General features: G+C 43.0%; 1 protein-coding gene across 1 annotated transcript; it reads right to left on the bottom strand.

Moving 5' to 3' along the window:
* Positions 1 to 51: 51 nt before the first annotated feature.
* LOC115363073 (extracellular serine/threonine protein kinase FAM20C-like) lies at positions 52 to 13,715 on the bottom strand. The gene is made up of 11 exons (XM_030057146.1): positions 13,509 to 13,715; positions 13,132 to 13,409; positions 12,141 to 12,319; positions 7,824 to 7,902; positions 7,469 to 7,561; positions 6,673 to 6,788; positions 6,326 to 6,506; positions 1,489 to 1,598; positions 1,023 to 1,104; positions 701 to 760; positions 52 to 289 (listed from the first exon to the last, which is right to left on the bottom strand). The coding sequence occupies exons 1-11, from the start codon at positions 13,713 to 13,715 to the stop codon at positions 52 to 54; spliced, it is 1,623 nt and encodes a 540-aa protein (XP_029913006.1).
* Positions 13,716 to 14,784: the final 1,069 nt, after the last annotated feature.

Genomic DNA, 14,784 nt, shown 5'->3' with positions numbered 1-14,784 from the left:
GGCCCCCTCCCCCATTGCAGCCCTGGGTAATCAGTCCCACTTTTCCCCCCACTACGACGCCCCTGCCTCCAAGTCATTGTAGATGATGTCGTCATGGTGATCCTGGCAGTCTCTCACCACCTGTAGGACGGTTGCCAGGCGGCGGTCCAGAGCAGAGAGATGTGGCTCGGAGAGGAGCGGGGCCACTCTCTTCAGAGGGTCCCGGGCCAGAGACTCCCGCATCACATCACTCAGACGGAAGTCAGGGTGGGACAAGAGCTGTAAACGGAGCAGGGTGGAGCGGCGGATCCTGGCAGGGTGGGTGGAGCATGAGACCACGTATTAAGTTTCAAAGAGAAGCTCGACTTTGAACTTTTTACCTGTGAGATTTTACTGCCAAGCACAAACTCCTAATCTCCTTTGCCTGGGTATATTATCACCGACTTTAACAGACTGTCAAAAATATGATAAGAAGTCTTGCCTCATTTTTGTAACGTTCCTCTATCAGTTGTTATGTGTGTGCTTTGGATCTTATTATTGCATAAACTGAAGATTTTTTGGATGAATGAAATGTTTGTTGTGTATATTTTGCTATTTTGGAATGAAATAGACTAATAGCCTACATAATGTCTTCTTCCCATCCTTAATTTTTCATGGTGTGCAGGTATCTACCACTTAATGTGTTTCTTAGAAATTTGACGTTTTATTTTAGTTTATTTACCTGCAACACTGTCGCAAGGGGGCTAGAATACTGGGCTCATCCCGAGAGTGACGCCCAAACCTAGAAAACATAGCCAGCAACATTTCAGTCATGAAGAACTGACATAAATGAAGTATAACTTGAACCACCATGATAAATTATACAGATGTAGGTATAGTGAAGTCCCACTTTGTGCAGTGTTCTTGCTGAGCTCTTGCTGTGCTTTGGCTGCATGCTCAAACAAGAAACACTGAGAGAAAAATACTACAGTGTTGCCTGCTTTTGAGACACTGGCGAGGAATAGGTAACGAGCATGAGCTGGTGTGGGGATAAAGATTCTTACGCTCGCCCGTTGTCAAGATGCAGCAGGAAAGTCTCGTTCCCAAACTTCTCAAACGTCTCATAGTGATGTCTGTCCATGTTGCCTTTCAGTAAAAAATGACAGAGGTCAGATAATGTTAGATTTTTTTAGTCAAATGCAAAGGGAGAAATACTTGAGCAGGAATACATTGGTTGAATAAGAAGTCCAACATTAATAATTCCTAAGACTCTAAGATCTTGATTTCACTAATTTTAATCTTTAATCACTAACATTCATGCCTTGAATATATCTGGAATATTCTGCTTTTTTCTGATGTACTGAGGAGGGATATTCTTGATCATGATTTTATATACACAGCTTGCCTCCAATAAGACTTTAACTGCTTCAGTTAGCTATTGCATTGCCTCCCTCACTCTGCTCCATCCCCTTAAGTGACCTTCTTCCACAGATTAATGAGTGCTGTACTGTATTAAATGCAGCTACTGACTCATGAGGAAGTCCAGTATAGCCATGTCTATGACGTCCACCAGTCTGGAGCCCTGGTTGTAGGGAGGCGTCTGTTTCACTGTGTCACAGTAGGCCGGGTCCTTCTCCCATCTGGGAACAACAGCACAATGCCACCAAGTGAAGCACATTGGAACACATCGCTAATAATATGTGCCATAAAGGAACAGGGAGTGCACAATAAAAGTGATTGAAGCTCTATTTGGTAATACTTTGTCATTTGTTTTACCATATAAGTGTCTCCGTTTGAAGCTGGTAAAGGTTTGGGTTAAAGTCTGCCTCACGTTATTCATTAAGCCCCTAAAAATATCAATAGCAAAACATGAATATTGTGGCATATTTCATAACCTAACCATGTTTTTTTTTTTTTGTTTTTTTTTTCCTCAGTGACTCTTATAGTTACACGAATATGGCTCATGTGAAGCAGTAATTTCAAGTGGATCTTGTTGCACGATGACCGGCCTTGCTGGTACTAATGATACGCAAAGCACCATCCCATCAGTTAACGTGATTGGCTGTTGGATTTGTGACAGACTACAAGATTTAACAAAAGATCGAATCAATCAGTCAAATATCAATTGGTGATTTAGAGTCGCAAAACGACATTCTTGTGGCTTATGACTTTCACATCAAGGTTAAGGTTACGGGCTGAAGCTGCACATTGTAATTTGGTGGCCCCAAATGACAGTGAAAGGAGTTCTGTTTGAAATTTAAAAGAAAACATATCACATGACTGGTCTGTGATCACTTTATATCAAATGAAACCGAAAAACAAGAGTTGCAGAAGATGCAACACTGGTGAGTCTAGTTTTCTCTCAACAGAACTCTCACAACAAGTTTTGTGTTTCTGTCTTAATTTATGATTCAGCACTTCCTGTGCACATAGGAAGTTCATATCCCTGATAACAATTGTAAACAATGTCAGAATTGCATTTAGGTAAACAAAGCACATCTACATATGAGTGACAAATGAAAGACCAACATCAGTTTTCTCAGTTAGGAGTTGGGCCACCATGAGCTGCCAGAACAGCCTCAGTACACCTTGGCAAAGACCAGGGATACTCAACTGGCTTTGCCTGGGGGCCACTTCTGCAAAATGACAGGAGGCCAGGGGGTAGTTAAATACCAAATGTTAACAATATCTATCAAATAACAATAATCATAATAAGAAGAAGAAGATGAACAAGAAGACAAAGACTAAGAAGAAGAAGGAGAAGAAATTAATATTTACAGGCCCATCTCTTTCTTTGAAATACTATATTTTCAAATTAACCGATTAATGAAATTATTGACTAAATTTATATGGTTCAAAGATTGACAGCTGGCCTATATGACAGATAAATCACATATTTTACTGCATTTAACAGCTAAAACTGCATTTTAGTTTTAAGTGCTTTAGTTACATTTGGAAGAGTTTATACAACATTAACCTCTTCCATCATGCTATCACTCAAATGTTGGAAAGATTCATAAACAAAAAATATAAACATAAACTGATCCTACTAGTGACAGAATGAAAAGCATATTTAAGCTCTGAGACACACTTATGGGATCAGAATTATCCTCATTTCTGCATAATATTTGCTGCCCTCACTCATCTTTGCCAGGAGGCAAATCCAGTCACCGCAGCCCTGCGCTGGTCAAGTGTACATGAACTTTTTGTGTCACCGCTTCTGCACACTGTACAGATCGCTGCAGGCTAATATGCAACTTCACAAGAACATCCATGGGATATATATATATATATATATATATATATATATATATATATTTTTTTTTTTTTTTTTTTAAATCACAGTGTGAATAAATATATTTTAATTTTGAATTAGAGAGACGGTGGGTAACTTAGATAGATAGATAGATAGATAGATAGATAGATAGATAGATAGATATACTTTATTGATCCCAGACTGGGAAATTCACACGTTACAGCAGCATCATCAATAAAAACAAAAAATTAAAAATTAAAAGTATATACAATAGAGACTAAAAATGCGAAATATATACACTAACGACAATAAGGGCTAAGTATATACAATAAAGTAGCCTGAGAATATGAGATGTTTTACAATAAAGTAGCCTGAAAATATGAGATGTTTTACAATAAAGTAGCCTGAAAATATGAGATGTTTTGTTTAAGTGTTGAAATGTAAGAAATATAAGATATACTGATGAAAATAATAAATATGAAAAATGAAAAATACAGATAGTAGATGGTATGGCACAGGGTAAGCTTGACACCATGGAACCAGGAAACCAAGTGGAAGAACCCGACACCCGGTAATGGGATTCGGCGATTGTCCGACTTGATTTGGTCCCATGGAATCACCACTTCTAATAAATAACAGTTAAGGTGATGAGTGATGGATAATAAAATAAAATAAACTAAACAAGTAAGTAAGGTGCTGAGTAGTGGATAATAAATAAACAAACAATTTAAGGTGCTGGGTAGTGGAGTGTTAAAAACAGAGCTATACTGCAGAGAGTTGTGAGTCTCTGTCAGACCGGTGTGAGTTATTGTACAGTGTGATGGCTTGTGGCAGGAATGATTTCCTGTATCTGTCCCTTCGACAGCGGAGCTGTAACAGTCTGTTGGAGAAGGAGCTCTGCTGTCTGTCCAGTGTGTGGTGGAGAGGGTGATCAGGGTTATCCATGATGGATAACAGTTTGTTCAGTGTCCTCCTCTCCACCACAGCCTCCAAAGTGTCCAGTTTGCAGCCAATCATGGAGCCAGCCCTCCTGATCAGTTGAGTCTGTTGGCGTCACTGGCTCCGATGCTGCTCCCCCAACAAACCACGGCGAAAAAGAGTACGCTGGCCACAACAGACTGATAGAACATCTCCAGCATCTTGCTGCACACGTTGAAGGATCTCAGCTTCCTCAGGAAGTAGAGTCTGCTCATCCCCTTCTTGTAGACAGCTTCGGTGTTGGATTTCCAGTCCAGTGTGTTGCTGATGTTGACGCCCGGGTGCTTGTAGTCCTCCACCTCCTCCACATCCTCTCCCAGAATACACAGTGACTGTGAAGCCGTCCTCTTCTTCCTGAAGTCAATCACCATCTCTCTGGTCTTGCTGACATTCAGCCTCAGGTGATTGCGTCCAGCCCACTCCACAAAGTTATCCACCACTGCTCTGTACTCCCCTTCCCTTCCCTCACTTATACACCCAACAACAGCCGAGTCATCAGAAAATTTCTGCAGATGGCATGACTGTGAGTTGTACTGAAAGTCTGTGGTGTATAAGGTGAAAAGTTAAGGGGACAGCACAGTCCCCTGTGGAGCTCCTGTATCACTGACCACCGCGTCAGACAGAACACTGCCCAGACGGACAAACTGTGGTCTGCCTGTCAGGTAGTCAGTAATCCAGGAGACAATGGAGGTGTCGACACCCATCACCCGCAGCTTCTCACCCAGCAACAGTGGCTGGATGGTGTTAAAAGCACTGGAGAAATCAAAGAATGTGATTCTCACAGTGCTGCCACCACCATCCAGATGCATATGAGCTCGTTGCAGCAGGTAGATGACGGCATCGTCAACTCCCAAATGGGGCTGGTAGGCAAACTGTAGAGGGTCTAGCAACTCCTTCACCTGCGGCCTCAGGTGGGCCAAGACCAGCCTCTCAAGCACCTTCATCAGATGAGATGTGAGGGCAACTGGTCGGTAGTCATTGAGGTCCGATGGAGTCGACTTTTTTGGGACAAGAACCAGGCAGGACGTCTTCCACAGCACCGGGACTCTCTCCTGACTCAGGCTCAGGTTGTAGAGGTGTTGGATGACAGAAGACAGCTGGCTGGCACACATCCTCAGGATCCTGGGGCTGATACCATCAGGTTCTGCGGCCTTCCTCTGGTGGAGTTTCTCCAGCTGTCTCCTAACCTGGCCCGTAGTCACAGTCATGAGGGGGAGGGTGCTGGTGTCTTCAGTGGAGGAGGAGGTAGAGGGGGAGGGGGAGGAGAGGTGCTGCACAGGAGTACTTACCACAGGGAGGAGAGGGGGGAGGGGTGGATGCAGTGGGGGCGTGTGGGGGTCTGAATGTGTGAGGGAGACAGACGGCTGTGAGCTGAACCTGTTGAAGAAACCGTTCAGCTCGTTGGCTCTCTCCAGGCTGCCTGATGGTTGCCTTTGTTTCCCTTTACATCCTGTGATCTGCTTCATCCCAGTCCACACATCCCTCACATTGTTCTGCTGAAGTTTGGCCTCCAGCTTCCTCCTGTAGTTGTCTTTGCACCCCCTCAATTTCTCCCTGAGTTCGTGCTGCACTCTCCTCAGTTCCTCTCTGTCTCCAGACCTGAATGCCCTCTTCTTCTTGTTAAGGAGCGCTTTCAGGTCACTGGTGATCCATGGTTTGTTGTTGGGGAAGCAGCGTACAGTCCTGGTTGGCATGGTGGTGTTTTCACAGAACCTGATGTATTCTGTGATGCAGTCCGTCATGTTGTTGATGTCCTCCCCGTGTGGCTCACAGAGTAAAGAGTATTAGTACCTTATATGGAGTCCATATTTGGCCCTCGGGCCATAAGTTGAGTATCACTGTTTCTCGAACTCTACTGGAGGGATGGAGCACCTTCTTCCAGAGGATTTTCCCTTATTTGTTGATGATGGTGGCAGAGAGCACTATCTAATACATCGCTGCAAAATCTCCCATAGGTGTTCAACCAGGTTGTGGTCTGGTGAGTGTGAAGGCCACAGCCACACATTTGAGGCTAAGGTTAAGGCTTGTTTTATTTTCTATCAACAGAACTTTTGCACAACTTACAGCATCATGTTAGAATGAAAGAGGACGAAAAGAGGCAGGGAGGTAGAGGGAGATGGACGGTGTACTCACTGTGCCTGTTTGGTGCGACTGTAGGATCGCCTCCACGGTGACCTCCAGGACCTGCGTGGAGCGAGGCTGAGGTCCGGCAGCATGGTGGCCAGGGACACCTCCAGCACATGAGGCCGACCACACACCGGATGCTCTGTTGAACAGTAGTACTCACACTGGCCGTAGAAGCACATGTTCCCAACTAGACAGAATCAGAACAGATCAGATTCAGTGGATGGCTGCTTGCTTTTGTGACTCAAGGGCTTTTATGTTGCCATGGAGTGCACGTGTGTTTCAGCTGAGCGGGTGTAATGGAAATTGCACACATGTGTGGATGCATACTGATATGCATATACACATACACACACCGGGAGAGGTGAAGAAGGTTCTAGACAGCCTGCGGTCGGTGGTGATCTCTTTGATCTCTGTGCTCATATTGATGAGTCGACCAACCACTGGAGGGATCCTGTTGAAACCCAGCAATCTGAGAGGAGACGAAGAGAAGGAAAGATAGAAGGGAATAGAGACAAAGACAAACAACAGAGAAGTACAATGGCAACAGAAAGAGACAGAGAACAACAGGAAGAATATACTCAAGAGGGCGAGAGTTTAGAGGAAAGGCAGGGAAGATGAGAAAAACAGAGAAATTAGGTTTCTTGTAGTTCAATTCTGATTTAACTGTCACATTCATTTGGTTAAAAAGTTTAATATGCATGATCTCCTTTCATAGCAATGTGTCAAAGGTATATGTGATACAACCACCACTTGGAAATGATGCAGATGACAGAGCTGGATGTGTTTAATATGTTGCAAGTGCACTGTATTAGAGGATGATATTTTTGATGTTTTTAACACTGGTAAGGCTTTAGGTAACAGGACCCAGGAGAGAGCAAAAGAGGCAATCAGTGTTAGAATTCAAAGAGCGCTTTGATCTCCATCTTACACAAGAGGTAATTTCAATTTGGTTCTTCTTATATCCCTCTGAGATGTAATTACAGGTACAGATTATACTGATGTTCCCTGGAAGCATGTAAAAGAGGCATTTTGTCTTGCTCAGGAGCATTTTGATAGGGTTAGATTCACGGGCTGCTGGTAGAAAAAAAATAAGAACAGTTTTTCTAGCCTGCAGAGGGGAGGTGTGTAGCTTTCCCTCTCCTTTGGTACCTGTCAAGGTGAAAGGCAGCGATCTCAGCGTTGTGTCTTTCAAAATCTGAGAAGTAGAAGAGGTTGACGTCGGTCTCTGCATCTCTGGACTGTCTGCACAACAAACAAGCACACAATACCGCACACACGTACAAAGTTGATAGAAAATGTAATTTCTGTGGCTTTATGATGACATACATTCAGTGCAGCAGCAGAATGTTTTTTTTTTTTTTTCATTCTTTCATGGGAAACTTCAGTGATGGGTAATATTACATCCAGCTAGGTAGCCTGAATGTCAACAAGCCCACAAAAGTTATGTCTCCGTCAGTTTGCCTGCCATTATTTAATCAGTCAGTCAGTAGCCGTGTGGTTTTACCTCATGGGTTTGAGCAGAGCCTGGCCATAGTTTGGGAAAGACATGAGCAGTTTGAGCTGGGTGCCTCCTGTCTTCTGAACTGAATAATATATAAAACACACAGTCAGGACAACAGTCATAAACCAACATGCAAATGTAAGCACAAGAGCATTATGTGTATACAAACTCTAGGGAACTTAAGGGTAAAAACAATATAATTATAAAGGAATTATAAAGGAGTTACTTACATAACTATTTCATAAGTCTCTCATAATTACAAAATTATTACCCCATAGTTCCCCAGAGTTTGCTTTTGTTACCCCATAATTACAAAACAGTTACTCCATAATTTGCAGGCTGTAAAATAAAGTGTCTCACACATGCATAAGTGCGTAAGTGAACACACATGCACACTAGATTCATTTTTTTTTTTAATGTTACATTTTGAATGAAATGTAAACTATTTTATGTGAGTACAGCATTGTGTTCCAATCCTTGTTATGCATTTAGCCTGTTTCTCCACATGGTGGACCCATTGCATAGCTAAACCACTGGCTGCCTCTGCACTCTCTATTTCTGAATATTGTGACCAAGAGAGCTGGAGCACACACTGTTCGAAATCAGTTTTGCACTGGTGGCTCATGGACAAGGAAATTAATCTTTTGAAAGGCTGTAAATGACTTGAGGTCACCACTGTAATCTATAAAATGAATTTGAATTTTACTGGACAAAAACTACAGTAGAAGTGAGTCTAGATTTGCATTCTTCCGTCCCAACAACCTTGCTCCAGCCGACCCGGCAGGCAGCGGGCCAAAGAGAAACAGATTAATCAAACTACTTTTTCCATCTAAAGTTTCAAACTTCCAGAACATTTGGGCCTGTAAGAGCAAAAATCTGTAAATAATGAAACTGAAGTGGATTTGAGCCAGATGGGGGGGTGTTCTGCCACTCGGGGGGGCTACAATGGCTAATTTTGACTCACCTGCATTGCACGTCATCACCTCTTTTTCTTTCAACTTTACTATCTTCTTCTCCCATCAGGGATTTTAAAGAAGGAGAAGTAATTCTATAAGTGGTTTTACCATTAAATATTTAACTTTTTATTTTAAGAAAACATTGATGATGTGGATTTCCATTATGTGAGTGAAAATTCATGAAAATGTTGTGAACGGACAAACCACCAACATTAAAGCAAACACTCAGCAATGTGTAATGCATTACTCTCTTCATAATATTTCTATTGTAATGGCTGTACCAACTTGACAAAAGTAGAATGCCCAATAATAACTGATCTGTGTATGTGCATCACGGTGAGGAAAGTGTTAAGCATTTAAGAAAAAGGAGGTGAGAGAGGATAACATAGGAAAAACAAGGCCTGTAGCTCAGATTAGTGCGCCTTAATCTGCACCGTTCAACACAAATTTCAATACATTATTCATTGCACGCTGCACTGAAGATGGGGTGGGGGTGTCTGTGAGAGAAGCAAAAACCAAATCTGCGTGTGTGTACCTGTGTGCCTGGGTTTTTGTGCCTATTAGTATGTGTGTGTGTTTGGGGGCTGAATCTGTGTGTGTGCCCATATGCGTGAGTGTATGTACGCGTGTGTGTGTGTGTGTGGGTGACTGAGATATTGTGAGCCTGTGGGAGGATTTTATCTATGACCCTGGAACAAAAGATCATGTGAGCTGCAGATTTGTGATGTTCGATTATCTGGCTTCTGACGTGTCATGAAACACCCATTGTTTTTTTTTTTTTTTTTTTTTTTTTTGCTGCTTCTACCCATTTGCCTGCCTTCTGTTTGGAATTATAAGAACTTCACTTTCCATCTGTGTGTGTGTGTGTGTGTGTGTGTACATGCGGGTGTGTACGTGCGGGTGTGCCTGCGTATATTTAGAATGCAACAAGCTTATGGCTGTTTTCTTCATTGCCTCTGAGAAGGAATTATTGTTTTCCTGTGTTCTGAAGCGTCTACAGATTTTGACCAAAGCCATGAGGAGGTGATCATCTTTTTTCTTTTTCTTTCTTTTTTTTCTTTTTCTTTTTCTTTTTTTTTTTTTTACACGTTATTGTAATGGAATTTCTGTTTTTTTTTTTTTTTTCACTTCTATAGAAATCATAGTGGGCACTTTGTATGTCCACTGAGCCAATCCAGCTGCACTGCCCAGAACACCCCTCATCCATGTTCTCTCCCTCCTCTCTCCTTCTCCCTCTCTCTTTCTTAAACAACACACACACACACACACACACACACACACAGGGCTTCACAATCAGCCTTGTGTCCTTACATGCTCCCTCTCTGTTTGCATTTCCAGCTCCTTCAAACCCTTTGCTGTGAGACAGAGGGGATTTGGGGGTCATAAAACAGTGTGCTGAAGCCTCCTGGGTTAGTCCTTTCATCCCCAGTAATGCCGGCTGTCTCAACAGAGAGTGTGTGAGTGTCTCTTTGTGGGTGTGTTTGAATGGGAGTGGGATGTAAATGCCTCCCTGCATCAGTGTGCGTCTGCCATGTTTTGTGTGTGTATACTATATCATGTGTATGATGTGTAATGATTTCCCTCTGAGGGACTGCAAGCCTCCCAGTGCTTCATTGCTCTGAATGTAAATTGCGGTGCAGACGTCTCAGTGCATGCTCTCTATCGCCTGTGGCTCTCTCATTGACTGTATGAGGGGATTAGAGTTGAAATGACGCGTTACACCCAGGGGAATCTGAGTGATCATGCTAAGAATAGATCCTGATTCTGCAAGAACAATAGACGAGGTCAGTTCAAATTTAGATGTGTTGAACCTAAAAAGGCACTGTGGAAGTGAGTATTCCACTTAAAGTCTTGTTTTTTTTCCCCCATTAAAACACATTGCTTAATGCCTTAAAATGGCTTCAATGTAATGCTACACCTTGTCCTCATTAAGAATGCACAGAGGTATGAATATGCAAATAGTCCCCGCCCACTGCCCTGCCTGCTCGCACACCGGCTAGCTTGTATCTTGGTCTTGGTATGGTCTTGTTGATCTTTTGAAAATGAAACACTCAAGAGATTAGCAGAGCTGATGCTAATGATATGGAAAGCAGTTGATGGGATTGGTTCCTTAGGTTCTGATGTCATAAACCTGGCCGTCTTTTTGGTCTTGTCCTTGGTAATCTGCAGATTCAAAATGGGAAAACTCAGCCAATGTGATCCTTATTTCACTCCTGATATGTCTTGTAGCAAATGGAACAAGGCTAAAAACTTTTAATCGTTTATTGGAGGTGTACCACTGAATTATTCTTTCTTAATACAGAATCTATAAGCGTAAACAATAGTAATTTTCATGCAAAAGCCCCCCTGTAATCCTGTCTATCAGCCCTTCAGAGGCTGCAGTACAGGGTCAAAAGTCTCCCTCGGAAGAAGACAGTCAAGCGAATAAACATTTGAACCGTGTGTGTGTGCTGGCTTGTGAGAACTGCCTCCCATATTCTGCATTCTTCCTTGGCTGCCTTTGACTCTCTCAAGCAAAACTTAAAGCTGAAAAGTGGAACTTTTGAACTACAGCAAAAACTGGGGAGCATCTCATGTCTAGCAATGTGAAAATGTCATTGTCAGACCAGGTAATGTGAGTACATTATTTGCTGAAGCACACTAGCATTGTTTATTTCACTCAGGTTGTCCAAAGATTATCTTCCACGTAGGACAAACTAATCTGTCTGTAACCTGATTGATCCTTTTGACATTTCCCAGAGTCTGCAGACATGCAAATGTGCCAATTTTGCCATACACCACCATTCATGGATTTAAGTTTTAACCTAAAAAGCCTTATTTTTGTTAAGATTATTTATATGCTTCATTGGACAGTACAATGGAGTACAACTAAACCAGCAAGACACTTTCTTGACCACTTCTTGTGATTATTGAAGGCCTTCACCAGAGCAGAATTAACATGATAACTTTACATATGTGCATCTGTAACTTGTTACATGATCAAAGATAATAATTAGTTGTTCCTTCTCACATGAATGGTTGGGCACCTCTGCATATACACTTCCCAAGAGGAGCCGTAAGAGGACGTTCACTTATGATGTGTTTCCAGTACATTTTCCAGCCTATAAAAAATGTACTAGTGAGATGCCACTGGGTAGTATAAGCACTAATTCTGCCTGAATGATACTTGAGGAACAGAAAGATAAAAGGAGACAAAAATTAAATCCCAGGTAATCCTCTTCTTTCTGTGCAGTGCACCCTCTTTTACCGTCTCCTTTCTTCCCCACACCTCTCCCTCTCCCTCCTCCCCTCCTGTGCGCTCTCTCTCTCTCTCTCTTTCTCTCTCTCTCCTCACCTTTTAGCCCCGCCCTTCTCCCTGACTCACCGACATTGAGGATGCGTTGCGTTGCCAGATAATGAGTGACCTCGGCCAGGTTGGGGTCCTTCCTGTCGTACAGCTCCCAGCGAGAGATGCCCAGGTGGAACCGCAGCCAGGGAGGGTGGGTTTCAGAGTCACTCGTCCATGCAGCTTTGTCATAGCCGTCCTCCTCACTGGCACTGCGCCTTTAGAGGGCGAGATGGAGGTGAGGATGAGGCAGAACGGGCCAGTGAAACAATAGTCAAACTGAAACACATAGATCCTTTTGAGCAGTACTTTACATAGATTTAAATCAATGGGTGAATGGCGCTTAAATACCATGCAAAACAAAATTACAGTTGCCAAGATCACAAGTTCTGAGGTTTTTCTGACATTTTCCTTTTATTTTGCTTCCCATTTACTTGAATGAGGTTCATGAAAACAGCTTGAAAAGTGCCTTTTAACACATTTGGCTTGCTGTTCAGGTATCAAAGCAGTCTTGTGTTGGTGTTCATTTTGCATTTCTATCGTGGTTTAAATAAAAAATTGTGTTTAACCTTGGTCATTCAAGGAGGAAATAAGGCGTATGCAACTTTTCGGCGCACCGTTTGCTCTAATAATAGAGACATATTTTCCATCAAAAATAATAAAGGAGGGGGTGTTGCTGAATTGGTTGACAAATGTGTCAAAACTGACTTTTCTGTAATTTTTCAAAGTGCCCATAACCCATCTTTTTAAAACTAAGTGAAACAATGTGTTTAGTGTGGCTGTGAAATATAAAACCCACTGTAAGGGAAAACTTTGTGACGTATATTCAAGTTGCTACAATGAGAGTCATTGTGTTAGTCCCACATAATGCGGCACTTTAGCAGTCATGCTGAATTAGTACAGGATTAGTGTTGGTGTAAACCAGCTGGTTGATAAGTCAAAACTTCAAAAGGTGTCCTGCCAAGACCTTTTCTTTACTTGATATAACACATCGGACTATTTTCTCTGCTCTTTTTCCAATCTCACTCACCATTCTCTGTCATTAGTGGCGCTTTCTTCCCTGTCTTCTTCTTCCCTCTCCTCCTCTTCATTTTCTGTATCGCTGTCATCTTCATCTCCCTTCACCCTCAACAGCCAGTCATCTTCTTGCAGCTCAGGGCGTGGCAGGTTATACAGCGGGTGATTGAATAGAGCCTCCAGCTTGGAATGACCTTTGCCCTTTTGAACCACTTTGTAAACCATCTTGGCTCCAATCAGATCGTTTTCCTTCTCAGTGACGTCACTGAGGAAGGCTTTCCCTTTATGGTGCTGCATGTTGGCATCCTCTGTGTGATGCTCTCCATTTTGGGCACCTGTGGGCAGCTTGTGCGAAGAGAAGGCAGACAAAGAAGAGGAGGAGTGGGAGACGGACTGACGGTGCTGGGCATCTGTCCCAGGAATGGAGAACGAGGAGGGCGAGGAAGAAGAGGAGGAGGAGGATGATGGGGGAAGGACACAGGCTGTCTGGAGGACGGAAAGACATAAAAATGCCAGGAGGAGGTGGAGAGCGAGGGAAAGACATGCCAGAACCAGGCACACAGAACGTGTGGAGCGACCCAGGCTCTGTCTCCGCATGCTGGAGGAAAGATGGATAGATAGATGGTTGTGCAGGTAGAGAAAGAGAAAAAGAAATTTAAATTTCAAACAGAAACAGTGGAGCCCCTCCACAACTTCAAAACACCGGCAGATCAGGATCAAACATTTTCTTCTGTTGGCATTCCACACTCAAACACACCTATACAAAAAATGAGAAACATCGCATGAAAAGGACCTTAACTTTGAGGTGCTTCAATCACAGTTAAGGTGAATGCAAATGGAGACAGAGTGCAATTAAGTCCTCACCCACCCCGGGGGAGAAAACAATTCATCCCTCTCCTTTGACTTTGTATTGCATGAGGGTGCATCCTTGGCTAAAGACGGTCACGACAAAAGTACCCGTCAGCTTTACACTTGGTATGGCTGGATTCAGCAGAGGATGCTGAGCTCATTTTTGTAGTTAAAGTTCTGTCTCAGCGGTTGAGTATTACGCTGCCAGAGCAGGAACATCACCGCCTGCTTGTCACTTGACATCACCCATCCTAGCTGCACAATACACAATCACAAGGACGGACTTTTAATTTTAAAAAATGAGCTTGTTTTTCACCATCCACGCACGCAATTTCAACCAAACATACACATATATACGCCCCAACAATTGCTCAGCATCTTCAGCTGAATCCAGCCATACCGAGTGTGAAGCAATCTGACAGATTCTTTTAGCCAGGATATACTGTCCGATTTTTGGTTGTCCCAAATGAAACATGACCAACGTGGAAGAAATCATCGTGATCATGTGGGCGTGGTTTTCAGAGGGTATGACCTATTCACCTCTGTATCCATTAGCCGTTTGATCACACTCCAAGACGATAATTCCTGCATAGACCCTGCTCAGCAAATTCAAGTGTGTTTCCCTGACTACCAGGGTGCAGTCAAACACCTTCCACTCCACACATCTAAACATCACTGAGCCTTTTGTGGGATCTTTTGGGATGCGAAGAGTGTGGTGGATTTCCACTCCCTTCATCCCTCAGTCAACTGGAGGCTTTTCACCTTGAAGAAAAGTCCAGTTTCTCACTGCACACACAGATCAGGAGTTGCATGTCAA

This window comes from Myripristis murdjan, chromosome 8, assembly GCF_902150065.1.
Source record: "Myripristis murdjan chromosome 8, fMyrMur1.1, whole genome shotgun sequence".
Classification (NCBI taxonomy): Eukaryota; Metazoa; Chordata; class Actinopteri; order Holocentriformes; family Holocentridae; genus Myripristis; species Myripristis murdjan.
The sequence above is the reverse complement of the archived record's forward strand: the minus strand, read 5'-3'. Positions and strand labels throughout refer to the sequence as shown.

Coding starts and splice junctions, on each gene's coding strand:
- LOC115363073 (XM_030057146.1), bottom strand. CDS start 13,715: ATGCGGAGACAGAGCCTGGGTCGCTCCACACGTTCTGTGTGCCTGGTT. Junction 1,105..1,488: donor TATACTGGACTTCCTCATGA/GTCAGTAGCTGC, acceptor TTTTACTGAAAG/GCAACATGGACAGACATCAC. Junction 290..700: donor CCCTTGCGACAGTGTTGCAG/GTAAATAAACTA, acceptor CCACCCTGCCAG/GATCCGCCGCTCCACCCTGC.